The sequence below is a fragment of the Mercenaria mercenaria genome, chromosome 1, assembly GCF_021730395.1.
Source record: "Mercenaria mercenaria strain notata chromosome 1, MADL_Memer_1, whole genome shotgun sequence".
Taxonomy (NCBI): Eukaryota; Metazoa; Mollusca; class Bivalvia; order Venerida; family Veneridae; genus Mercenaria; species Mercenaria mercenaria.
In genome coordinates, this window is record NC_069361.1 from 103,998,127 (window position 1) to 104,026,115 (window position 27,989).

At 34.3% G+C, this 27,989-nt stretch overlaps 1 protein-coding gene across 23 annotated transcripts in view; it reads right to left on the bottom strand.

Annotated features, from left to right (window-relative positions):
- Nucleotides 1–27,989, bottom strand: part of LOC123527871 (uncharacterized) — a 72,532-nt gene that overhangs the window by 29,950 nt on the left and 14,593 nt on the right. For 18 of the 23 annotated variants that reach the window (XM_053519466.1, XM_053519481.1, XM_053519451.1 and 15 more), the window contains exons 2-18: nucleotides 24,622–24,710; nucleotides 21,348–21,532; nucleotides 19,896–20,176; nucleotides 16,583–16,670; nucleotides 15,549–15,658; nucleotides 14,998–15,109; nucleotides 14,452–14,671; nucleotides 14,027–14,175; nucleotides 11,910–12,095; nucleotides 9,628–9,867; nucleotides 9,282–9,326; nucleotides 5,284–5,361; nucleotides 4,398–4,555; nucleotides 2,886–3,045; nucleotides 2,231–2,338; nucleotides 1,234–1,426; nucleotides 458–505 (exon numbers count right to left, since the gene is read on the bottom strand). In XM_053519466.1, coding sequence (XP_053375441.1) covers nucleotides 458–505; nucleotides 1,234–1,426; nucleotides 2,231–2,338; nucleotides 2,886–3,045; nucleotides 4,398–4,555; nucleotides 5,284–5,361; nucleotides 9,282–9,326; nucleotides 9,628–9,867; nucleotides 11,910–12,095; nucleotides 14,027–14,175; nucleotides 14,452–14,671; nucleotides 14,998–15,109; nucleotides 15,549–15,658; nucleotides 16,583–16,670; nucleotides 19,896–20,176; nucleotides 21,348–21,532; nucleotides 24,622–24,710 — 2,450 coding nt within the window. Of the gene's footprint in view, nucleotides 1–457; nucleotides 506–947; nucleotides 972–1,233; nucleotides 1,427–2,230; nucleotides 2,339–2,885; nucleotides 3,046–4,397; nucleotides 4,556–5,283; nucleotides 5,362–9,281; nucleotides 9,327–9,627; nucleotides 9,868–11,909; nucleotides 12,096–14,026; nucleotides 14,176–14,451; nucleotides 14,672–14,997; nucleotides 15,110–15,548; nucleotides 15,659–16,582; nucleotides 16,671–19,895; nucleotides 20,177–21,347; nucleotides 21,533–24,621; nucleotides 24,711–27,989 lie in introns of all 23 variants that reach the window. The other 5 variants (XM_053519384.1, XM_053519415.1, XM_053519389.1 and 2 more) reach the window with 4 other exon arrangements.

Genomic DNA, 27,989 nt, shown 5'->3' on the forward strand with positions numbered 1-27,989 from the left:
TTTCAATGACTATATGAAAATGGATTTATTCTGGTTAGGTGAAAGCATTCATGGATTCTGTACGAGTGTTTGTAGGTTCTCCGTACTTAAGCTGCAACTTTTCAACATTATTCTAAATTAGAAAATTAATGTTTTTTTACAAACTGTCACCAACAATGCCTTTCCCAGTGACTGAACCTGGTTTGCAGTTTTCAGTTATATCTAATCTAATCAAGCTAAATGACTTGTATGGAACTTGTATTAATCTAAAAGCAGTTCAATAGAAGCATCATAAAACATGAATGAGCAGCTAAATCCACTGAAAGGTGCTGTATATTAAATATATTGTGTAAGTCATCATAAAGTAGATGCAGAATAATGCAGTATAAACTAGTATGCTGGTAGTATAAGATGTTGCCATGGTTACAGAATTATGTTGCCATGGTTACGGAGTTATTATGTCACCATGGTAACTTACGTCCTCAGTTTGTACTGGTGACTCTTCTGTAGAGGAACCTTCCTTTTTCTAATTTTGAGTAATAATTTATGATTAATCATCTTAGGTCAACAGCATGAAAATGTTCAATGATAAAGTAATTTACATATGAATATCATTTCATTTTTTATAAAGATTTAGTATTATATTTCCTTACTTCAAAGCTTATAAAGCATTAACATGGTTGAAGGAAAAGGCCATAAATATTGAAAGCAAAAAGAAAGCAGTAAAATATTCTTTGCAAAATGAAAAGAAACATAATAAATTTTGAAAATAAACTTAAATATAATTATGTAATAGCTTTGTCTAAACTTTTGAAAATAAAAGAGGCAAAAATGTGGTAAGCTCAAAACATTTCTATTGTAAAAGGCAAAATAAATATACACAAATAATGTTTGCACAACAACGAGATAGGCAAAATGATATACATACAAACATAAAAAATAGTTGTGAAAGCTGTGTGAAAACTTACTGTTAAACTGGGGGGAGTGGCTGACTATAAAGGTACAGTTAAATTTTAGTGAAAATGTCTGAATCTGGTAAAGTGTTAATTAAATTAACTGTGAAGTACTACTTGTGCATACACTGATTGAAATTCAAAATGTACATAAAAAATGGTGGGCAACAACTGCTATTTCAACTCTAAATCAAATACTATATAAATTAGCAAATCTGTAAAATCTGTTTTATTATGCTTTTTATTCATTGAATATCTTGTTGAAAGAAAAAAAGAAGAATAGAATTATATAATGCCTTACATCTTCTGGTTTTCTCTTCGAGTCCCTAAGACGTTTATACGCTGCCTTTACTGCTTTCCTCCGTTCTCGTTCCATCTCTTTACGAGCTTCCCGACGTTTGGCACGTAAAGCTGCTAATTCTTCCTCATCCATATCCTCCAAGGACAGTCCCGGCTTAGCTCTCCTTGCTCGCTCCGATTCTGTTGTACCCATCCTATAAACAGAACAGATATTTCATAAAATGTGAACATGCATGAATGGTGCCTTATTCCTCTTCATACATATACAACACAGACTTATTTTAGTGATCTGCTACAATCGTGAAATCTACACAAAGTCTTATAAAAACATCAGTGGTTTTACAATTCCTTCATACTTTGATATATATCTAATCAAATTAATGTGTTTTCATTCTGAAGCACACTAAACTAAGCGAACATAGAAGATCAGACTGAAACATGCAATTCTGCTTAATATACTTTGTATCATGGTTTACCTGCAGTGTCATTATAACTGTTAACTTCTTTCTGTAATATTCTTCAACTGAGGAAAAGGCGTGGCTATAAGCCGTACTCTTACTAAGTTAGAAAACATGTCTTAGGTCCCACCTACATATACATTACTGTAGGGAAATGTTGAACTTTCTGAAACCGTTCTCTATTTCAGTTAGAGTACGCTTGTCACGTGGTAGTACCAACACTCAAAATGGAATGTTAACTTGTCAATCAAAATAAGTAGCCAAATGCGTTGTTCATATTGGTGGATCATGATACAAAACAGAAAGCGTAGGGGCCACTTGAATAATGAGGTTATTTCTCAAAGGCTACACCTTCTCGAAATAACCTAATTATTCTCGTGAACCCCTACTCTTTCTATTACTTATTTTACTAAAATAACACATATTTTATTTAACTAAGCAGAAATGTAGTTGTTTCGACTGAAACCTTTCTAAAAACATTCAGCCCAACCAATGAATTATTTCCAGTTTTCAAGTTCAGTTAGGTCGTTATAGACTTACTTTTTCTGCCATGGTCTGGGTCTTCGAATGAGCACTTCGTCATTTGTTAAGATAATCTCAATGGCTGCTGTACCTGGTGGGCTTGGACCTCCTGGTCTTATGTGACAACTAAAATATATAAAGTTCAAAGTGGATCAAATGAAAATGAGATTTCTGAAAACTTTCTGTTATAGTATGTTCATCCATAAGAGATACTTCAGCGACTATCAAAATGTTTGTTTGTTCATCCGTTTGTTTTGGATTTAACACTGTTTTTCAACAGTATTTCAGTTATGTAATGGCGGGGTTTGATCTAACCAGTGTTCCTGGATTCTGTACCAGTACAAACCTGTTCTTGCAAGTAACTGCCAACTTCGGCACATGAATAAGAGGTGGAGAAGGAATGATTTCAGACACAATGTCTTTTATCAAATCATCATGGAGAACATACTCCCCACCTGGGGATCAAACTCACAACACCATGATCCACAGACCTGCGCCCTCCCTATTGATCCAAGCAGGTGGGCTATCCAAATCTTGTATCCATATAATCTTAAACCTGATAAAAGTTAAACAGTAATACAATGAAAATTTTTCTCTGTGTTTTATAAAGCTACATCTGCGTTCCTAACCTTTTAACATTGACAGTTTAACTTGTAAACAAAGTAATACATACTCAAGAAATATTTTCAGGTCCTCTTTCAGGTATCTGATCCAAGCTTCTTCAAGTTTATCACAGGAATGTTGTTTGGCACTGTTAAATACACTAGAATCCACAAAGTCACTCGCTGACATTAATGCTTTATGTATAGTGTTTCGCTCATCTACTGAAATTTCTGAAAAAAAAACAAAAAACAACATTCCCTTTGATCATGTGCTGCAAAAAATTAGATCCAGGCATAATGACCATGTCAGTGGTCAGAAAAGAATAAAACAGAGCTGTTAGAGGAGATAACACACTCAATTACCAGTATTACCATTTCAGACAGTGAAAAAAGAAATATCTGAGGGAATTAGAACTATCACTGAATTAATTCATGTGTCAAATGATGCAGGTGATGATGAATTTGGCACTCTGAGCTGCTGCATTTGCAGTATGTAAAGCACCTTTGAATAAGTGGCCTGGCTTTGTCTCACTCTTTGAATGTGTTTATCATGAAAAGGGCGCTATAATAATGTGGAACAACTGTTCGAGGTATGAATCATATGAATTAAGCAATAAAAGTGGGAGTGTACTAAACTTTAACCTGAAATTCTAATTAAAAGGAGGGCATAATTCATGAAAAATTGGTGCCGAGTTCAGATCTTTGTGTCATATGATGTGGGCGATGAACATTTTATGCTTGAAACAATGCCATTTAGTTATTATGAAGTGAAAATGCATGAAAAATTTAATCAAGAATCTACATGTGGTCTCACGGATAAGTAAGCCAGCTCTCAGTATACTACACATACTGGTACTGATGATAAACTCAAACAGAAAATGAGGTTTTTTACCTGTAACTTTTTTATTTTTGCAAATTGTTATCAATGGTTGGTATCAAAATAAAGCTTATCGTTTGCTGAAAAATTTACAACATTTTCAATTTTTATTTAGTAAGCAAACTCACACGAAGTGAGGTCCTGAAAGGGGTATGTAAAATGAGGACTGTACAAATGTTGACTGATGATAAATTCGACCACTTTGTCATTTACAAAATTTTCTCCATAGTATTATATTGAAACTTTCCCAAAAATGCTGCAACAGTCATTCCCGATCAAGTAATGAAAAGTGACCCAATGTCAGGCCTTCAGGTGTTGACAGTGAGCATGCGCAAAAAACATCCTCTTCCTCAGTAGTTTGGATAAATATTTTTTAAACAGACAAATGTAAATCATTTATTTATACAGAATATTTACCAATTTTGTTTACACCAGTTGGTGTTGTAACTGATTGCTATTAGACGGCATCTTAAATTATATAAATAACCGATTGCAATCGAATAATTTGAAGGTGGCCAACTTTATTACCTGTCCAAGTTTATCATCAGTACCAGTAGTCAAGCTAATAATGGAGAAAAACTATGTAACACCTTAAATCAGGAAAATAGTGCTAACTAAAATCATCCTCTGAAATTGTTTGTTATAGTTTCTCATTGTACTGTGAAACAATAAATCTTCAAAATGAAAAAATAGATGAAAATGTTACCTATATTGAATTCACTATCATCAGAAATATATCTATTAAATATTGCCCAAGCATTGCACATTCGCAGCATACGGTCAGCGGCCCTGTCTTCTGCTGCACCATATTCTGTCACATCTTGCCAGAACAGTAGATTGGACACCAGAGAGTGGTCTGGGTGACTAAAACATGGTATGAAAAAAACGCCATTTAAATGTAATTTAAAAACCAGTATCATAAGACCAGGTGTTCCAGTTTATCAAACAACTCATCTTTTTTGGACACTGACCAATAAAAGAAACTTAACCTGCAATGTCAGTTTGAGAAATCACAACCATATTTTTCATGTTAACTCCCCTGTTTTCTTGTCAATATATCTTAAGAAAGAAGGAAGCACAGCCAGTGCCTCCATGGAGACCAGGTGCAAGTGCAAAAAGAACAGAGAAAAGATTTCTTTATCCATTTCATCTCACTTTTGCTCTATCTGATCTATATTTCAGTGGTTTAGAAGTAACTGACATACAGCTTCATATATGAACAATATTAACTTTAAAACTAGTTTAACATTTCCATATCCCTGAACTGGAAAAACATCTAAAACTTGTGTTCATGGCTTTTAACATCTGTTCCCTGAGCAGCCTGTTTCTATTTCATAGTTACAATCAGACTACAAACACATGACCACAGCAAATGCTGTTTTGGCAATAAATATTGTTTCCACGGAGGAATGAAAGTGCAAAAATTATTATTACATCTAAAATATGTTTCAGATGTCCCATGGAACATATTTTTCTTATCACAGTCATCTTAACAAATGACCATATCTGATCATATTTCTCTCCAATGCTTTCTTAAATGTTTTTTTTATACACAAAACAATCAACTAAAAAAAACTAGATTTAAAAGCTACCAAGCAAGAAATCTTTCAAAAGGTCCTCCTGCCATCTTGTCTGCTGCCAAGGCAACGAGGAATCTCTCCTTGGTTGTTCTATAATACAAAGAAAAGAGAATACAGTATGTACCTACACCACAAATTAAGAAGCTACATGCCATTTTTAACAAATTTGTGCACTGCACTGAAGAGTTCCTGTGTTTCTATGTATGTACAACTTTTAAATTTACTGAATGCGTTTCTGGCACAGACTGGAGTCCATGTTACAAACTGAAAGTATTCTCAAAGGGAAAAGTCATCCTGTCATTGAATATTTAAAACTATCAGTAAATTCAGTTGATACACAAAAATCCTTTAAGTTTCCCCAATATAATAAGGAAGACAGAATTAATAGGTTTTTTTCTCATTCACTCTATTCACTGTAGAGTGAACAATGTAGGGTTAACGCACGTTTTTTTGTGTAACAACATCTGCAGAATCCCAAGGGATTGGTTGGTGCACGAGCCTGTAGTGGGAGTGCACCAACATAGCCCGAGGGATTCTGCAGATGTTGTTTCACGAAACAAACGTGTGTTATTGCTATTCTTGCATAAAACACAACTTAAGTGCTGGAAATATCGAAAAAAACAAGACTATTCAGCTGACATTAGCCGATCGAAGTCGGTCGTTTCAGGTTGTTATGGACACATGTTTTATTTATGCATTTCCAGGGCATACAGAAACAGTGCATATTTTATACATGTCGAACGGACATTCTTGTTGTGGTAATTTCTTTAATATCAAATATATGTAAAATAAGCATGACTCCCCCTTTTTCCGATATATCGGTAGGAACTTTAGCTTTAGAGGCTCGGAATTATGAGAAAAGCGCATACACGGCATCCTGTCTTTACACAATGTGCAGGTGAGGTGCCGACAGAACACAATTCTGCTTCGTTTAAATTAATAGTCTGTCCCTTATGCTTTTAAATGTAAATATTATCGTTTTATAGAAACTGGTATCGATACCTATATTCTTCATGTCGTTAAAAATGAAATCTCTAGGCCTATAACTAGAAAATTTTGCTTTGCACCGCACCCCATCGCGATCAAAGTTTGATAAACACAAAAATTTGAATTTTTCCAACATTGATATAATCAACTTAGATTGGATTTATAAACTCAAACATGATTGGTGAGATCTACAAATAAATTGAAAAATATATAATAAATACCTTCTGTTCATCAAATGTTCATTAACTATGGAAAAATCCTTCAAACTTTACGCTTCGTCATGTTTATGCTTTACATTACACACCATCACTACATCAGTAGACTGCACAGATGTGTAAAGTAGACACAAACATTTTTTAAAAGTTTTAGTGTAAGATTTAAAGTTAGCATGTCAACTTTCTCGACTCAAATTAATTTGGAAAACAAAATTGTATTTTTGTAAATGTTGTTTGCCTATCATTTTCAGGGATTAAATCGCGGCGTGTAAACTTACTTTGAGTCAAATACGCGTAATAATACAATAATAAGGAACGTCAATTCAATCGCGTATCAAGAGAGGTAGCGCTTATTACAATTTAAAGTAAAGTTAGGTTGAAAAATGATATTTTTAATAAAAATGCAGATGAAAAGATTTCATAAATCTCGGACCTTTCGACTTCGGCCAAATTTGATTCGGGACCCATAATTTGCTTACGTTGGACCTGCAACAGCATATTCAAAACGTTTACCAACAGCGCGTGCTCACGAGAATCTCCTTGTTTGTACACGTTTTTTTCCTGTTTGTGCATGCCCGAAATCGGCAAAAAACAAAGGTTTTATGCAAGAATTAAGAACAAAGACTATTTCTGAGGTGAAGTATTTTAGATGGCATGGAAAACAACAAAACTGAAAGTGATAAAATCTTATGTCACAAACATAAAATGTTAACAATAAGATGTACCTGTGAATTCCATAAAGAAATCTCTACATTATTAAACAATTTAACAACTGAAATATAGTTTACACTTCAAATGGGCCAAATTCAAACTGGAAATAAGTATTTCCGCTGATAGTGTTAAGTAAAGCTTTTCTTGCTAAAAGATGATTTGAGCCGTGCCATGAGAAAACCAACATAGTGGGTTTGCAACCAGCATGGATCCAGACCAGCCTGCGCATCCGTGCAGTTTGGTCAGGGTCCATGCTGTTCGCTTTCAAAGCCTATTGGAATTAGAGAAACTGTTAGCTAACAGCATGGATCCTGACCAGACTGCGCGGATGCGCAGGCTGGTCTGGATCCATGCTACTCGCAAAGCCACTTTGTTGGTTTTCTCATGGCACGGCTCATTTATCTTAATTCAAAAGCAGCAACATTGAGATCAAATTTTAAAATTTCATAAACATGTAAGAGTATGTAAGAGTATTTTTAACAGGCAAAATTAGGGATGATTATTACAGAAAGTAATTAGATATGAGTACAGGTTAGAAGGTCTGGTATATTTCTTTACCAGTATCTATGCAGCAAAGGTAGATTATATAAGAAGAAATATATTGATTTGCAGAAGAAATATAGTACAGTATACTTTAAGCTAAAATCATTAGAGTACTATTACATAGGGTGCAGAAATGAATGCATAAATTAGATTTCTAAAGCTAGAGAAACATTGGTGACAGCTATGAAAATAACAAAGAAATGGGACAATATTCAATATTACTACATTAATTAACATGCATTTCCATAGTGTTGCTGTAAAAAAAAATCCAAGATCTGTGACAGATATCAAGATTCTATCAATGGTTCACTGTGAAAATGCTTGTTTATTAATTTGTAAGTATTTTAAATAAAACATGTGGCAGCAAAATAATCTTGTTTTTCTAGAATTACATTTACCCAACATTGGTATAAAAAGACATTATTCTATACCTATTTTTCTCTTACAATCAACAATTCCCTTTGTATCAAATGACCGTCCAGTATATTTCCTTATTTCATACCCTACTATAAATAGCAACAAAGTTGCATAGGATACAATCCTGTACCCTAGGCCGATGATCGGAAAGAGGCAAAATAAAAGGTTATTGAACCACCACGACTGTGTGACATCATTTTACCCTCACTGCATTAAAAAGTTCTTAAATGTCAATATTTTATACAATTAACTGTTTCAAAAATCGGGTACTCGTTACTGTGTTTAGGTATATAATAAACAATTCATTAAACTGAATGAAATTCTACATGCTTTTATCAGCACTCCAATCTATAATGGCACTCAAGTGCGCTAATAATCACTTCAGACCCCCTCACCCCATTGCTATTTAGAATGTGTATAATACTGGATATAATATATTCCATAATTATTGAAAAATGCAACAACTTTATCCTAAACTATCATGTTAAATGATCCATAGCTGCGGACCGATATACACTGACGAGATATGAAAACGCAACAAACATATGCCTGAATATATTTTTTACTACGAAAAGCATCACCTTGAAATGTTCAACACATACATATTGCGATACTCTATACCCATTGTGTTAATTTTACAGTCTGTTGTGATGATTCAATTTGAACACAAATTTAATTATATGTTATTATTTTCTGAGAAAAATATGCAAAGGATAAAAAGATTAATTAACATTGTCAATACAGCAGTATGTTTGGACTTTTACCCATCTGAAAAACATATTGGACTCACCTTTCAACTTGTCCATTCTTTTTTTTTTCCAAATGGGTTACTTGTCCAAATATATCCAATATTGTACAGGACAATGTTAAATAAACCTAACAGTACCGACAAAACTTCCATATTGACTGAAAGAGTACTGACCTATTAAACAATGTACATGCAGATAAAACAGTGAAAAGACAGGATGGACAATAGTAAGGCTGATTCACCATAATCATGTAATGAAAGAACATAATTTCCATTTTAACCCTAAGCCAGGAAGGCTGTCATAAAGTTAAAGTAACAGTATAGGTTGCATGCATAAAGAGAAAGTTATAAGATTGAGATATTAGACAAGTCTATTGCTAACACTATACCTGGACTTTTTTGGTCGAGGTGTTGTTGCAAAGCCTAGCAAACCACTGCAGCAAGAAATATATCATTGTCAACATATAATATACCCTTGTGAACACATATATTCCATGAGAATTTCTTATCAACAATTGCAACTAATTCCTTATAAATCATTTCTATAAATAAAAACACACACAATCAAGCACACTTCAACAAAAAACATTACAAGAACAGAATAAATACTGTTAAAAAACTTTGTTTTCTTTATACCAGTAAACCATTCCATGATAGAAAACAAGCACTAAATATGCAATGGTAATTTTCAATTACTTTGCGAAGCAGTTCAACTATATGAAAGTTAAAGTTTACCTAAGAGAGGCAGCAGTGACTGGCTGTGATCTAAATTTAGCTGACGTCACTCTGTCATCCAATCGTCGACCACCTTTACTGACAGATTCCCAGTTTTTGGTGCGAGTGTATGTAAGGACATCATCAGGTCTAACAGGCATGGAGCTAACAAGGTTGATGGATGGGAAAAATGAGTATGTGTCCTTAAGTGACGTATCTCCAGTAATCCACCGATTAGAATCTGTTAAACTGAGGGACTGACTGAAAGTTGAAAACATAGATTTTCACATAAGAAATTAAGTATGTTGGTAAAATGGATAATTATGTAAATTTCAACATAGCCAGTAAGTGAAAAGTGAGAATTTCACACATGAACCTTAACTTGACACGGATACAAGGTATTGGCCAAATTATACAAGACAGAAGGACTGTGCTCTCTCAAGTAATCTGACTGCAGAATAACAGTAGCATGATGGTCCCTTTGTTAAGCTGCTTAGTTAAGATTGGTGGGTTCTAAGCAGCAGACTTATAAAGCTGAATGAATATCATGTCGTATCATTTTTGCACAGCTAGCAATAATCAGCATTCTCCCTTTAATATTGATATAACTCATTAAATATGAAGAGATGTGGCATTTACTCATGCTGGCTGGAGTTTTAACCTGTCCGTATTGCTAAAATCTCATTCAAATACTTTTGGAGCTAGGCGCGACGCAACATTCTCGGAAGGACGGACGGACAAGAGCAAATCTATATGCCCCCACCGCTTATGGGGGGCATAAAAATCATGTTAAATTTCATTAAAGCATGGCAATATTGACCTCATGTCAACATATTACTCAGAGCGATATATGAACCAAGAACAAGTGCTACCTTATTTGATCTACTTTTTTTGCATAAAAGACATTTCAGAAATGACAGTGTTACCATTTATTTACACTTTGAATCGATTATTAGGCACAAAGAATAATGAACTAGATGTCTACACACTCTTAAGGACGCTCGCTACAGTTTCGTAATTTTTTTCTCAATAACAGATTTTGATGAAATGTTTTGTATTAAAAGATCATGTTATGATGTATTGAAAAATGAAATAAAAATACTAGGTCACCAGCTGTTTCAATTTAATTTGCCCCTAGATATGGTGCTATTTTAAACATTTTTCAAAATTTCTGTAATCCTAAAATATATTTCAGTAAAGTACAATAATCAGCATAAATTTGATTATCTAAGCATTTTTATAACGGAAAACAATATATCTATTTGAAACATGCTCAGAGAAATCAAAAGAACATGATTTTGTAAAGAAAGGAATACTTGTTCAGCAGACCCAAGGGCTATTTTTGCATATTTTTGTCAATTTTAAGTTGGTACTTCTGCTATTTTATCGAGTTTCACATAATAGAATTTAATCAAATTCTGCACATACCTTTGGTTATGTCTACCTAATCTAAAACAAAAAGAAAATTGATAGGTCACCATATTAGATTTCGCTTAAATAAAATTACAACGAGGTGGTGTGTGGCGGACATTTATACAACGCAGGTTGGTACAAAATACTCATTCAGTGTTTGAGCAAATGACTTAGAAATATATATATAAAATTATCAAACGGCAGATTTCTTAATAAGCGGATTTTAAGGTGTTTCTGAAGCATTTTGATGGCATAGAACGATGCAAGTTTCCGCCCCTTTTTTAACAAAACCTATAGTTTACGAATGTACGGTATGGGTACGGTTCCAGATTAGAAACAGCTGTGACTCAATGCAGAGTTTGAGCGCTGGTATAAATAACAGACTCCAGTATATGTCGGATTGAAGCAATTTGAACTGAAAGTACTTTAAATGTATATATTTTGTAACCATGGTGATACTTACCCTTACCTTTAGTCAGTATATTATACATTTTGTACATTAAATGCATGCGAACATATAATAATTTGCGATTTTTTGCCATAAGCGACATTAGATAATCACTTTCGGGCATGCGCAGAAGACCGCACCAAGTCTGCAGTGAGCTACATCGAAACCAAATTGGCACGGTGTTGGGGTAAATATCGACCCATCCGGAAAAACTGTAGCGAGTGCCTTTAAATTTCTCCACAGCACCTGGAACATCTTCACAATGTTTCCAAATTATAAAATACTGTCACACTGATGTCACATGAACCTACTACTATCGTACCATTATACACAAAGAAAGAGTGCAGGCTGATCATGGTCTACATTGGCCGCAAAGGCAGAATCAATCACGTCCAGAATGATAAGGGTTAACAGCTTATACCATATATCATCAAACCCTTACCTAATTTTCTGTTCTCTCTCCATATGAAGCATGTATCTAATAACCCAGTATGCTCGTAATCTACGTAGAACATCGTACTGGGTTCGTATAAATATAGAATGACTGAGATTCGAGTTACTGGCAGCTTTAGATATCTGTTCAATGGCATCTTTGGTCAAATGTATCTTGAATTTGTCCTGAATATCTCTGAAAAGATAATATGTAAAGTTTGTTTACTAAAATTAAATTGTATTAGCTTTTATCAATCATAATCCTCTTCCAAAATAAAAAGAAATAAAAAATACATGCAGGTAGCTGGCTGTGAAAAAAATATATACTGACATATATAACCAATTAAAGCACATTTTACAAAGTTATAGATGATTTTGACATTTCAGAACAAAGTGATACAGGAACCATAAATAGCTTTCTGAAACCCACTGGTAGACATAATTACCTAGAAGCTATTTGCCAATCATTTTGGGCACTGTGATGTCATCAGTTCTTTCTTACAAAAACTTTACCATTTATGGTAAATTAGTGAATAACAAATAATCATATTTTATCAGTCAAACTTAATTCAAATTCAAATTTAAATTTACCTCAATAAATTCTAGCAATTAATTGTGTACTTAATCTGTACCATAAACAAGTATGCCATGGGCAGAATGTCGAGCTCACCAGCTGTCCAGTGTGTCCTTGACCTTAGACCTGGTCTAAGACCGTCTCATAATGGTGAACATTCATGCCAAGTTACATCAAAATCCCACCATGCATGAAGAAGAAATGCTTGGACAAACTTCAATTTGACCTCCAAATTTGACTATGACCTTTGAGATAAGAACATGGAGTTTGCGCATGACACTCCTTCTCATTGAGGTAAACATTCATGCCAAATATAAACTAGATTGGTCCATGCATGTCAAAGTTATGGTCCGGACAAAATCGGACAGACACAGGCACGCACATACACCGACCCGCCAGAAGTAATGACTAAGTCGCGCTCACCGCAAGCAGGCTCGACAATAAAATATTTTGTAATGACTACATAAGGTAATGACTACAGTTTATTTTACTGGTGTGCATACTGATGAAATACTGAGTTTTATGTGCGAGATATAATGTACATCACTCACTATGTTGTAGCTTTACCAATCTACTTGTACACTGTATGCTAATTATTTAGTTTTCACATCAAATGGGATGAAAATTATAGACATGCTTTGTTCCTTATAGTATACAGCTGAACCTGCCTGAGCAGTCACCTCTATTAAGCAGCCATAAGGCCTTAAGCAGTCAGTCTGCTGTTCCCTTGGCTGGCTGCTTAACACAGGTTTGACTGTATCTAAATTCAAATATCAGTACTTGAGGACAAGTTTATAACATTATGATGCAAATAATAAAATGAAATGGAACTTTTTCATGTGTGTCTTGGTAATATCAAAAGACATCTGACATCATTTTCATTTACACGCATTTATTCCCAAAGCTGAGATTTTAAATTTGTTGCCGAGTGTGTATTTCAACTTAAATAAGCATATTTGAGCCGCACCATGAGAAAACCAACATACTGAACATAGTGCATTTGCGACCAGCACGGATCCAGACCAGCCTGTGCGGATCCATGCTGTTCACTAACGGTTTCTCTAATTGCAATAGGCTTTGAAAGCGAACAGCATGGATCCTGACCAGACTGCATGGATGAGCAGGCTGGTCTGGATCCATGCTGATCACAAATGCACTATGTTGGTTTTCTCATGGTGCTACGCAAATATGCTTTCAACTAATATGGAATATATCTCACCTTGAAGTGAGACAATTTTCACATTTTCTCTTGTGCTAAATGCTTGTGATACAGAAAATATCTCAACTCTTGGTGAGATATATTCCATATTCATTGGATGCAAATAAATATCTTCTATGTCACAGTGCCCAAAATGGCTAATTATTCAAATGACTGTATCATTTAAGTTTGTTGTCAGACCATGAGAATTTCTTTCCCTGTTTTAACTAAGCTCTATCTATCTAAAAATATTTCAAAGTCTTGCACTTTTCCTTTTTATTTTTGCAGTAAAAATATTCTTGAATCCCTTACTTAAACCTAATATCTCTGTCAAATATGTAAAGACTTAGCGTACCTAAAAAGTCTATTTCTAGTGTCCATAATGGCCACTTCATCATATTTCTCCATGACATCCTTGAAGAACTCGCAGTCCAGCCAGAAATTGACTAGCTCTTTACCGGCAGTTCCTGACAAAAACTCCTTGAAATTTTCCATGGCAAAATACTACAAATAAAACAATTAAGTCTGAATGTGGCTGACTATAAAAGAATGTTCTCAACAATAACATTTCATACTTCAAACAAACATTAGCAGACATGCATTTAAGAAATCACTATTTACTGTTACTTCAAGGTCAAGAAATTTTGGATATATCAGGCACATATACCCACATTTAAAACACTAGGATAGATTACAAGACAAAGCACACTAAGATATTCATGGTCCAATTATATATCATTACAACATCCAGAACCTACAACTTCTAGATCAGCTACTCACAGATCCTAGTATGTGTTCTTTGAGTTGTTGGAAAGTCATTTTGAGACGTCCTTCCAGGTTTTTCACATCTGTCTCAGTCTGGGCCTCACTGGTTCCCTCATCCTCAAATGTAACATAAACATTGCCATCGGGTTCCGGCTCATCCTCTCCAAACATCATGTCAAAGTCACGATAAGGATGACGCATGTAGTCATCGTAATTTATAGGTGCAGATAATGCTCTGAAATAAATACTTGTTTCTTCGGAACAAATTTCTGCTGTTTTCTTCAATTCATATATTTCTTTTACATTTCAGAGTTGTTTTATATTTGCTAAGAGCAGAACACTGCATTTTTGTCACTTGGATGTGCTTGTATTACTTTCTGGACAAAATATCCAAACCTTTCCTGTCTTAACTAATTAAGTCCCCACTTTATTTTGATTCTTTGAAAACAACTTCACAGGATGGAAAAGAAAAAGTTTTGAGGAATGTACTTTAAAGTTGATGTTAACATGATATTAGTGCAACTGATAATCTGAAACACAGTTGAAGCAACTGATTTTTACCTTGCATGTCTAAGAAATGCAGCCTCGGCATCAGATTGTGGTGCACGTTTAGACCGACTCATTCTAGATGAACGTCTGCTGTGACTACGTAATGACTTGCTCTCGGGTTCAGCTGAAATATGTATAATGAAATGACCACCAGAATGTTTAATTGTAGCACATATTACAACTATAATTTCATCAGAACATTTTTCTGTGAAAGATCAAAAGGAAAATCTAACTAAATAAAGCCATAAAAAAAAATTGTACTTACAACAGAACTTGTAAATGACAAAAGCTTTGTTTGTGGAAATAAACGGCACAAGTATCATTCCAGAAAAGGCTCTGGTCTTTTTACCTAAGTTGACACAATATAATTTTAGCTTCATTGTGATGAAAGTTTTATGCTTATACGAATCACTGTTTGAATTTGTGGGTGTTAAGACAGGTTCAACTGGAATTTTATCTTCTTAAAACCGAAAGTCTGATGGGACTGCTAATTTAAAGACAATTTAATGGTCAGAATACTGAAAAAAAGATTGTTTCATATTTTATATAAAAAGTGATCAAACCTGTGTCAGGATCAAATGTAACAGTGCTCTCCCTTGGATAGTTTGGTACATCGACTGCGGAGACATACTGCGGGTCATTTGGGTCTGGCACATTCTCGTCCCTCTCTCTTCTGTAAATATCGTATGTATGATAATGAGCTGATTCCAGTACTATTATAATTCATATGTTTGTTTATATGCATATGCAATGTGTTTTGCAATCAATGGTCAACATGCAATACTGTAAACAAAGACTGCTGGAAGTCACAAGGGGACAAACAAAATGCTGGACTCATCCAGGGTTTTGAGTGACATAAACACAGAAAATATAATCGAAATGGCTGGAGACTATGCGAACTGCTTGAGCAACCTAGATACTTGAAGCAGAGATACTGTAGTGAAAATTCAATCTAAAATATAACTGCATCATACTGTACAATTGACTGTCTAAGTGTCATACTGTCGACAAATAATTTCTCCTAAAGAATTTTTCAACTCTCTAAATTTTACACTGTCTTAAAGATAATGACACAGAAAAAAGAAAATCCTATTTCAAATGTGTTAAAAATTTCTTGCGTGTGTGTTCATGTAAACATCTTTTTCACCAATTTTTCAGTCATATTCATTTATTTGGGTTTTACGGTGCACCAACACAGTATAGGTTATGTGGCGCCAAACAGGACTACAAATTTTGGTTCCACATCTCATTTACATCGAAATAAAAACATGTGTGGAATCAAAATTTCAGTCATATAAAAGATGGTGTCTACTTGTAGCAGTGAGCACAATGCCCAACTTTATAGTGCTGCCTCGCTGTAATATCACGCCATAGACAATGACATGATACCCCACCCAGTCAAATTACAAAGACACCGGGCTGACCAGTCCTAGCACTATCCTCTTAATGCTGAGCGCTAAGCAAGGAAGCTACTAGACTAAGTACCATCTTATATGTCTTTGGTATGACGCTGCCAGGGATCGAACACACAACCTCCTGCACTCAAAGCGGGCACTCTACCACTAAGATACTGAGGCAGTCTGTAAAAATTTCTTACTTAGATTTATATTTGACAGACGCTGTTTTTGAGGTGTCGTGTGTATGTGTGGTAGTACTTCCTCTCTGCTCATCATCATAGTAGGGATCTGTAAGATAACAATATACATTGTAAAATAAAGCTGAACCTTGTAGACGAATATATAGGTTACGTACATTCAGTTGAAACTTGACAATATATATCAGCTACGTAATAATACAGGCCTATTTGGTTTTGCAGTAAAGTCAAAACATTTGTCAGCTGTTTATATTTTACTAGTTTTACTGCAGTTGAAACATAATGCATATATAAGGATATTTCATTAAATTGTTCTATACAGAACAGACGGAGTGGCCCATTGGTAAAACTGTCTGACTACAAAACAAGGAGTCAAGAGTTCAAGACCCCATTCCTCAAACTTAAAATTACTAATATTGGGGTAAGAGTCCCATGTATGGGTGCTTTTCACCTGGCACACTAACCCTTAGCCTGCTGGCGGCAGATGATTCTGCCTTTGCGACCAGTGCAGACCAAGATCAGCCTGCACATCCGTGCAGTCTGATCATGGTCTGCACTGTTCGCTATTCAGTCAGTAAATTTTCAGTGAAAAACCCTTTGAATAATAAGAGGTTCTGTCCAAATTGAAAGATGGACCAGTCCATTATAGAAATATAGCAGGATAAGGGTTAAAGAACCAGGTAAGTTTCTGGAATTGTAGCATTGTATGTTGCACTAACCTCCTACTAACATTACTAACAGTCTAATGAATAAGTCGCCAATATGGATTATTGGTGGCAACTATAAATAATCTTACATACAAGGTTCTATCCGAGTTGATTAATAAGAGTAGTTACATTGCTGATTTGAGATTTTAACTTTTGTTGGAAATACAAAATGTAATGAATACCTTCTTAACCATTACTAAAGTTACTAAGAATATTACATTATGCCTTTTTAACTCTGTCTACTAAACTGTTCTTAGACAATAATAAAACTTCATTTTCACATCACAGTTAGTTTCTTCACTATGAAGTTCATATGAAAAGTAATGTTCTTTATCTAATGAAGCTCACAAATGCATTAATGATTAATATATTCTTACAAGCTTTTCCTTTGATTTGACCTAGTGACCTAGTTTTTGACCCCACATGTCCCAGATTTAAAATTGTTCAAGATTTCATGATAACAAACATTCTGACCAAGTTTTACGAAGATAGAATCAAAAATGTGCCCCTAGGGTGTAAACAAGCATATTCTTTGATTTGACCTTGTGACCTAGTTTTTATCCCACATGACTCAGTTAAAAAATCATCCGAGATTTCATGCAGACAAACATTCTGACCAAGTTCCATGCACATCAAATGAAAAATGCAGCCACTATTGCATGCACAAGGTTTTTCTCAATCTGACTAAAGTACTTGATCTTCTAAACGAAGATCTGAGAACGACCCATTCACATTCGTCTTCTGTATATTTTGGATTTCCATTATTGCTATTTTTATGTTATCCAATCAGACGACTTGTTCGATTGTCAAAGGATAAGAAAAATATGCGGTTATTCCAGGACTCGAACCCGGGACCCCTCGTTTACAAAGCAAGTAGCCTACCGACTGAGCTAACCGGCTATCTGATACATTACGACATAAGAATTGTAAATATCAAAAGTCAATGCTACATGTAGATTTGCAAGATGTTGTAAGCTAGGCTCTGAATGGCTAGCGAAAGAGCCGTCAGAACGAGGCAATGAATAGGTCGTTTTCAGATCCTATGCGTAGCGTAATATAGGAGATGTACTTTAGTCAGATTGGGTTTTTCTTTGATTTTAACAGGTGACCTAGTTTTTGACTCCAGATGATCCAGATTCGAATTTGGGCTAAAAATCATCAAGATCATCATTTTGACCAAGTTTCAAGAAGATAGGGTAATAAACCCCTTGAGTGTTCATAAGCTTCTCCTTTCATCTGGCCTAGTCACCTAGTTTTTGACCCCACATGACCCAGTTTCGAACTTGATCTAGAGATCATTAAGACAAACATTATGACCATTTCATAAAGATTGAGTCACAACTGTGGCCTCTGGAGTGTTATCAAGTTTTTCCTTTGATTTGACCATATGACCTAGTTTTTGACCCCAAATGACCCAGATTCGAAATTGACCTAGAAGTCATCAAGACAAACATTCTGACCAATTCTCATGAGTTTCAAACTTAAACTGTGGACTCTAGAGTAATAACAAGCTTTTCCTTTGATCTGGCCTTCTGACCTAGTTTTTGAACCCACATGACCCAGATTCGAAAAGATTGAGTCACAACTGTGGCCTCTAGACAGTTAACAAGATTTTCCATTGATTTGACTGGGTGACCTAGTTTTTAACCCCACATGACCTAGATTCAAACTTGACCTAGAAATCATCAAGACAAACATTTTGACTAAGCTTCATAAAGATTAAGTCACAACTGTGGCCTCTAGAGTGTTCACAAGCTTTTCCTTTGCCCTGGACTACTGACCTAGTTTTTGACCCCACATGACCCAGTTTCAAACCTGACCTAGAGATCATCAAGACAAACATTCTGACCAAGTTTCATAAAGATTGGGTCACAACTGTGGCCTCAAGAGTGTTCACAAGGCAAATGTTGACGGCCGACACATGCCGACACAATGACCGGTCACAATACCTGAGCTAAAAACACCTAATAATGACAGTTTAAAAACTGTTCTTTTAAAAGACCAGTCCTGATAATAACATAAATTCTTTATAAAACACCTGATAATGGCAGTCTTACACAAATTCCTTACAAAACACCTGATAATGGCAGTCTAACACAAATTCCTTCCACAATACCTGATAATGGCAGTCTAACACAAATTCTGTACACAACACCTGATAATGGTAGTCTAACACAAATTCCTTACACAACACCTGACAATGGCAGTCTAACACAAATTCCGTACACAACACCTGATAATGGCAGTCTAACACAAATTCCTTACACAACACTTGATAATGGCAGTCTAACACAAATTCCTTACAAAACACCCGATATTGGCAGCCTGACAAAATTCTTTATAAGACTCTTGATAATGGCAGTCTGACACAAAGTCCTTATAAAACACCAGTCCTGATAATGGTGGTCTGATATCCTGAGAGGTTTTTCATTTTGGCATGTAACTCACTTTTCTTACACACCCGACTGGTGTTTCCTGTAATTTTAACCACGCTGTCAAAACCCATACTAGAGATACTATAACACTTGTGAGAGAGGGAAGATGGACAATATCCTTGCTGAGTTTCTGATGCTAATTTATTGTTTTACATTTAAAAAGTTAAAACTTACCATATCCATAGCATATAGGTGCAGGAACACTTAAAGCCCTACTGCCAGGTCTTTGGTATTTGAACAATTGAGAAGCATTAAAATGTCCTTCAAAATTAAAGTCTTCATCATCCACATCATTAGCACTATTGTCCGCACTGTTACTTAGACTAGATACGTAACTTTCCGACTGACGACTATATCCTCGTATATTGTGAGTGGAGCCTCGACTGGCCGAGTATCTATCGTCTAATGGTCGTAGTAATAATTTACATAACTTGAATTCTCTAAATAATTGTGTGCTGGAAAAAGACAAACAGACTAGATAGAAACTTGACAATCAAATGTTTGTAAAGACACTTAAATCTTGTTAATTAAGTTAACTTCTCATGAAATCAGGTAACAAAATGAGGATTGCAGACTTTAACACGGTTTTTCTACGATTTTGACCAAATGACCTAGCTTTTGACCTTACATAATTATGTAAGTTTTAAACCTGACTTAAATTTCAGTGGCAAATATCATAATGGTTAGAGACCACCAATTGTTTTCCCATAGACTTACATTATAACATTATGGTGTGTATGGCATTTCATAAATTGAAACATGTATATCTAATTACATGTTTTTCAATAACTATCTTAGTTCTACCAAAATACCGGACGAAAAACATACGAATTTATTGAAGTAATTTTAGATGACCCCCTGTTTACATCGTTGGCATAGTGGGAGAAATTCGTTTGAAAAACTTTTTTTCAATACACATAAAATGTAGCAGATTTTGTCAAAATGTATAATAAAGTACTGTAAATGCTGTAAAAAATCTCAGTTTTGAAAAAAATAATCACTTCATGGGTTTGGTTACATGTCTGATCAATCAGAATGCAAAGACGTTACCTTATTCCCAGGTATACACTTACCTCATTCCCAGTAAGTTCCCTGTACTTTTTGAATTGGTGGTCTCTGACCTTTGAAGGTTATTAGGCTATTAACAAGGTTTTTCTATTATTCACCCTAGTGACCCAGTTCTTGACCTCAGGTTATCTGGTATCAAAGTTTTCTTAGATTTCATGGGGAAAAAACTGACAAAGATTTATGAAGATTAGGTATAAAATGTGGCCTCTAAAGTGTTAACAATGTTTTTCTATGATCTGACTTATTGAATTAGTTTTTTATTTTATCCCAGAAAACCAATATTCTTGATCTCTAGATTTTATTAAGAAAACATTCTGACAATTTTTTATGAAGATCAGGTAGAAAATGCAGCCCTTAAGAGTATTAATAAAGTTTTCCAATTATCTGACCTAGAGACCTAGCTTATTCCTAAGCCAAGATGACCCAGTTTCAAAATGCCCAAATGAGCTAAAACATAGCAATCTGCTTTATCAAAAAGTTACAACCACTGTTATGATGTCACAGTAAAGCGGCAGACTGGTTAGCAGCATCTAAAAGAGACATTCTGATTTCTGGTACCTTAGAAAAAGTGGCAATCTTTCTTTCCTTGCCCACTGTAACATAGCATCCCTCTCCCCATCTGTGACACCATAAGGTAGACTGGAATTGCCATCATATTTTGAGCTTGGTCGACTGCTGCCATCTAAAATGACTTCTTCAAAGGCACCCGTAAGACGGTTGTAACGCAATACTTGAGGAAATACCTGCCAATAATACAGAACTTGTTCAAGTAAGATCTTATACAATCAAAAATCCTCATTTAATTTCTTGTCTTTTAAAGTAGTTTTAAATGTTGATGCATTGCTTGCCTTAAAATTTAAATTTGTTTTTTACATTAATAAAAATCATTGCTATTGCCATCTTTAATTGGCTGGTATATATATTATATGCATGTGTATAATGATATTAAAAAGAGGTATTAAATTTTTCTTAATTATCAAACTGCATTAGTGCTCATTTGATAATGACTGAACTTTGATTTAATAAGATTTATATAAAATCATATGGTACACTTAAACTTAATAATGTCGCAATTTTTCAAAAATAGGTGAAGTTTAATGGGACCCTAGTCTTTCTCAGTGTATTTCTCAGGAAAAGTTAACACAAACTCTGAAGCAATGTCACATATACATGACAAGTTCTGCAGGCTGAAGTCTTTTCTAAAAATAATAGTGTGTGGAAGAGACTTTTAACAGCACAACAATGGTAACTTTCAAACAGTTTAGTTCATACCAAGCCAAACATTTACCATACCTTTAATTTAAAGGAACTATATTTTTGTACATATAATAAAATCTGTAAGAAGATCCTTTGGAAGAACCAAGCAAAATACTAGCAGACACGGTTTGATTGAGTCTGTTCATAAGAGGTCATGGAAAGAGCAACACCCCTCTGCCCCCTCACACCCTGGATTTCTCTTACACAGATATTATTAATCGGACTCCATGATCCCGAATTGTTCATGTTTCATTTTATAACAATGTTGAATGTAATGCCAATTCATACAACACCCTTTCCTTAAATTATACAATTGTGGTTCATGCTAACAAACCAATTCAATGCAATAAAATGTAACAAAATACTGGGAAATCAATAAAATACACATTTAAACCATTTCATAGTGTGATATAGCTCACCACTTTAAAATACAAGGAAGAATTTCAAGGCTATTTTATTAACTTGATTTTGATAATTCCTTACAGACACTATCATAATTTGATAATAAATTTTTCATTCTAAAAGTTATCTCTGACAAGGGTTGGTGAATAATATCTAAAGATACATGAAATAATCTACAATAAAGTACTTTAAGTAAAGTTCAAGTATACCTTCATTGAACAAAAACACTTCAAAAACTGTCGATTATTGAACTAGCGCAAGGCTCGAATTACAAACATATTACTTCTTCAAAAGGTAAAATGGTTATAAAGCGGGCGACTTTTTCAATACTTTCAATCTATTCAATAATTTTATACAAGAATGAAATATACAAATATTTTTTATAGGTCTTAGGTGACAAGTCTGTGGAGAAGTTTATGAAAGTAAATCAAATAGAATATTCCTGTACTAAATTGGCAGTACACACTCCATTGTGTTTCCAGGATATTGGAAGCGGAAAGAATTATTTACTTCTAAATCCAACTCAGTACATTAATCTCTAAGTCAGTTCAACATTTTATTTCCTAACAATCTGAATGAATGAACCTTACAAGTATTATATTATTGATCGTTCCACCTTTTTAAATATTACAGGTCAAATATATATTATGACAATTACCAGTGTACATATACTTTAATTGGTTTACAATATAAATGCCAATCATAAATATATAACTGTAAATCTGTCCGTAAATGAGCGCTTAAATTTAACAGGAAACTAATGCATTAGAGTACCTTATATTTAGTTAATTTAAATGTCCATCCTTAATAAATTGACAATTCTATTCAAGAGCAATAAAATTATTTAAAGATTTAGCCCCAAAAATCAAAGGGGAAACATTTTAATCACGACAGTTATATATGTGATATAGTTATTGATCAACTCATCTAAAATATTGTACAAATCTGTTTTCAAAGCAAGCTGTAAAGATGAAATGAAATAACGACATTCTGCTGGTGATAAAAGAGTTATCAGGAAAACAATTTTGGTATATCCCAACGAAACTGATCTGGAAGTGTAAGAATTAACCAAACTAGAAAAGAATTGCCATCCATTTTTATTTCCTTACAAATTATCAATATAAAAATGATTTCACAAATTAAAAGTTTACCACCAACATTATCAAAGCTGTTTATAGACTCTTCAACTTCTAACTTCTGAACCATTAATCAACATTAAGAGTGTGGGCTTGATACACCTCTCTATCCTATCTAAAAGAACCTAGACAGCTAGGCAAAACTGACAAGTTATCTTGTGTCATGTACAAAGCATAAAATAATGTTCTCAACCTATCACATGACATTTGGTCAAAACACCCTGAGATTTACTATTTTATTAACCCTTTTTTCACAAATAGTCAAACTTTTTTTAATATATAACTATAGATACTTAATATGCAATTTATATTTGGTAAAATGGCATGCAGTATTTTAGAAATACTGACTAATTTTATATTCCATATAATGCAATTATGGTTTCTAGTTTTGAATTTTTTTTAAAGGACTGTCCTTTGGTTTTATGCTCAATGTACATTTATGATACATGTACTTATGTTCTGTTTTGTATCTCTTCTGCACCTAAACTTGATCCTGAAATTCTAAGTAAAAAGGAGGGATAATTTGTGAAATACTGGTGCAAGAGTTATTGCCCTTGTGCTAGATAATGTGGGTGATGATGAAGAATAACTATTTTAAGTTTAAAGCAAATCCATCAAGTAATTAAAGAGATAAAGAGAAAAAAGACAAAGTGCATCAAAACTTTTAACCAAGGTGTGGATGCGGAAGGTGCTGGGGCGATTAGGATAGCTCTTTATATACTTCGTATAATCAAGCTGAAAAAGGGAGATAATTCAACAATGGGACCACCTAGAGTTATGGTTCCTTGTCACTGCACTAAAGTCTTCCTCTCTATGAGCTCTATCATTGTATATAAGTACAACAGTTTGAGTTATCCTGCGGACAAGAAGTGTGACAGACGGACAGATAGACAAGGTGGCGACTATATTTCTTTGTGATGAGATCTGTGGTCTCCCCAGTATTTCAGTAGTTAAACCAGGAGATAAGCCCAGGTAAGTACCTATTAGTTATCTATGTGTGGATGATACTTTAGAAAAGTTTATCTTTATTTACTTACTGGAAGAGCAAGAAAGGCGTTGAAGTAGTCTAGGAAGAGATCATCGTAAGCCAGCAGGTCTTCTAGATTCTCACCAGTTATCTCGAGAGCTGAAAAGAATAAAATTAAACTATTCATACACTATGGTTTATTCTTTGAGCAATATTTTGTAATATCATACCTATAACCATTATCTTGGTCTGCACACTACTGTGTGAAAAGACATATTTTTTGCAGGAATATGCTTTTTCTCCTTCACTGACCTTGCTTGTAGCTTATAGTCAAAGAGTCTGTACAAAACTTTCTATTTTTCTATTCATCTACCCATCATGCAAAATATCAAAGAATACTTGTGTACATCCAAGCATCTGAGCAGCAAGGGTAGAGAGGTAAAGGAGCTATTCAAAAGGATGGGTTAACAGTTAGGAATTATACCACAGTAATAAAATGGGCTACCAGTCACTCTTCTGTGCTGGTGACCTATTATTTGGACAAGCTTATGCCCTGTAGGGAAACTGAGGTTTCCTTCATTAGTCCTCACAATGCAGCTTACTAGTAGTGACAGATCTGTTTTTTATTCATCTATATTTTTTTCACTATTAGTATTATGCCATGACTAAACATTACCATGTTATAGGGTTGTTTGGTAATGCATGTAAATAAAATTACACTTGTATAAGAAACTTATAAATTATATAAGAACATTAAAACTGCATCACCTGAATGAAGTGCTTGATATCTCAGATTGTTCATATGAAAGTAAAATCACATAACTTAAAGCATAAAATGATGACCAATGGTACAATACATTCTCTGCATTTTTTATTTTTTTTATCAGTTTTGGATTTTCAACTTGTTGGTTATGTACTGAAGATGGCTTATAATTAACCAATGTTGCTGACTTAGGGAAATTGGTGGAAAATATTGACACTATTGAAATAAATACTGCATCAAAGAAATGCTTGCAGACTAAATTCAAGAGCCCGTTATCAATTGTCTAAAAGACTGTGAAGAGTTAAAAGACAGATACAGCAAGCGTAAGTAAAATGACATTAAGGCTAGAAGGCACACACCAGTTGATTCTTGAACTTTTCATTGTATACCTTCTCCATACTTTTATTTAAGTGTCAGTTGTTTTGAATTATCCATTCAAATTGTCAGCATCCTTAATCACAACACCCACATGCACCCTGCTTTGTAACATGAATATTCATGTCAACATCTGAATGCTTTTATATTCTAGTTAACCACTGCCATTATAATTGTGGCTTGTGGCACACACTGTGCCATTGCAGTTCCATCAGTTGCCTCAATAATGGTTGTTTTCAACAGATTTTTGTTACTACTTATAGTTAGATATATAAATTATATTAACTACAGGAGTCTGAAATTCTATCAATATGACTCCAAGAAGTCTATGTTTGAAAAATAGTAAAATACTCCCTATATACATGTATAATTTTTTATATATATAGCGAGTATTTTTTTTTAAAAATAGACGTCTGAAGTCTTACTGATAGAAGATCAGACTCCAGTGATAACAACAGACTGAAAACAAAAATGAATATACTGTATATAAAGTTAGAAGTATTTATATAAAAAACAAAACATTAGATAGAATTCATCAGGATGGAATTCAAACCTTTTTATATATAAATCCAAAACCATTTTACCTACTGAACTATCCATGCTAATTTAACTGTATATGCACCCTCTGTGGCCAAGTGGTTAAGGCCACTGACTACTTGCCCCTTACTGATACTGGTTTGAGCCGCACTTGGAACATAGAATTCTTCATGTAAGGAAGCCATGCAGATCGCTTACAAAAAGTGAGTGGTTCTATCCAGGTGCCTGCCCATGATGAAATAATGCACGAGAGGGCACGTGGGGTCCTCCTCCACCATGACGAGGCACACAGGGTTTTCCTCTACCAGGAAAAGCTTGAAAGTCACCATATTACATAATTTTGTCAACATGAAATTTTATCTTGCCTCCTGCAAGTTTCTTGCACTTCTATAGGTCAATAGACATCGCGTGGAGACAGGATATATTCCATATCCTGCTAGTACATTTCAGATATGAATTTTGATTTAAAAAAAAAATGGCTGCCGCTTTGTTAATTTAAAAAATATTAGATAACAGCGTGTAAGTAAAGGGTAATCGGCAAGATAAAATCGCTCTCGCCTGATATGGATTTCCTCGACAGCGTATATCCCGTATCCTGTCACCAACAAGCAGTGTAACTATTAAATAAATGATACATCCCCACCTCCCCTAGCCCCCCATCCAAAAGAAAGATACTGTATTTGTGTCAGTCAAAATTTCCCACTACCTATTTAAACTAAACTTGTAATGCAGTTTGGGCACAGTGCTCATTCTATATATTACACATACATCAACAGATCACCTGTAGATCTGAAGATAATTTGATACATTGACTTATATTTTTAGTTCTTCTAAATTCTTCCTCAAAATATCTTTGTATCAAGAAAATGCCAAAGGGCATCCATTTATAATCATAATAAGTCAAAACAGAATTGTTAATCTTATGTATATACTTACGTAACAGGAACAGAAAAATGTGCAGCCTGATACAGGACTCAAACCTGCGACCTTCTGCTTGCAAGTCAGATGCTCTATCAACTGGGCTAATTGGACTATCAATATCATAGACAAATTATATACACACTGCTATACATTCCTCTCTCCTTTTTTTTTCAAAGACAAACAGATTCTTTTGACTAACCCAGCCACTGTTTCAACCTAGCTCTAGTCACCACACTCAAGGCACCAATGTTATCATGTGTAATAGGAGTGGAAAAATGTGCAGGACTCAAATCTGCAACCTTCTGCTTGCAAGTCAGATGCTTTGCCAACTGAGCTAATAGGACTATCAATATCATAGACAAATTATATATATTATATACACACTGCTACACTTATTTTGGTGTCATTGTTTTTTCTTCAAAATAGGCTTCAAAACCTGCTTTTTGATTGAAAAACTTTTCTGATATGGTTTTTGTATGATATAAAAGAATGCGATTTTGTAATTTTAAGAAACTGGAAATTTATACATCAAAATATCTTTTGTTGATTGCCCTGATCAATTTTCATCTTGATGATTTATTTGATGTGATTGTTATGCTATTCTTCAAATGTAATCCGATTAAAATCAAAGCTATCATGAACTGACTAAATCGGTATGCAGGTATGTATGTAGTCCAAATAATTGGACGTTTTGGGACAGTGCGATAACTTTTGCAGGTCTAGGAAAGTGGAATATTTACAGATTATCTGTAAATTTACAGAAAATCTATAAATTTACAGATTTTTTAATCTGTAAATTTACAGATCAAGTGTTTGAAAACTGCTAAAATTGTATTTAGACA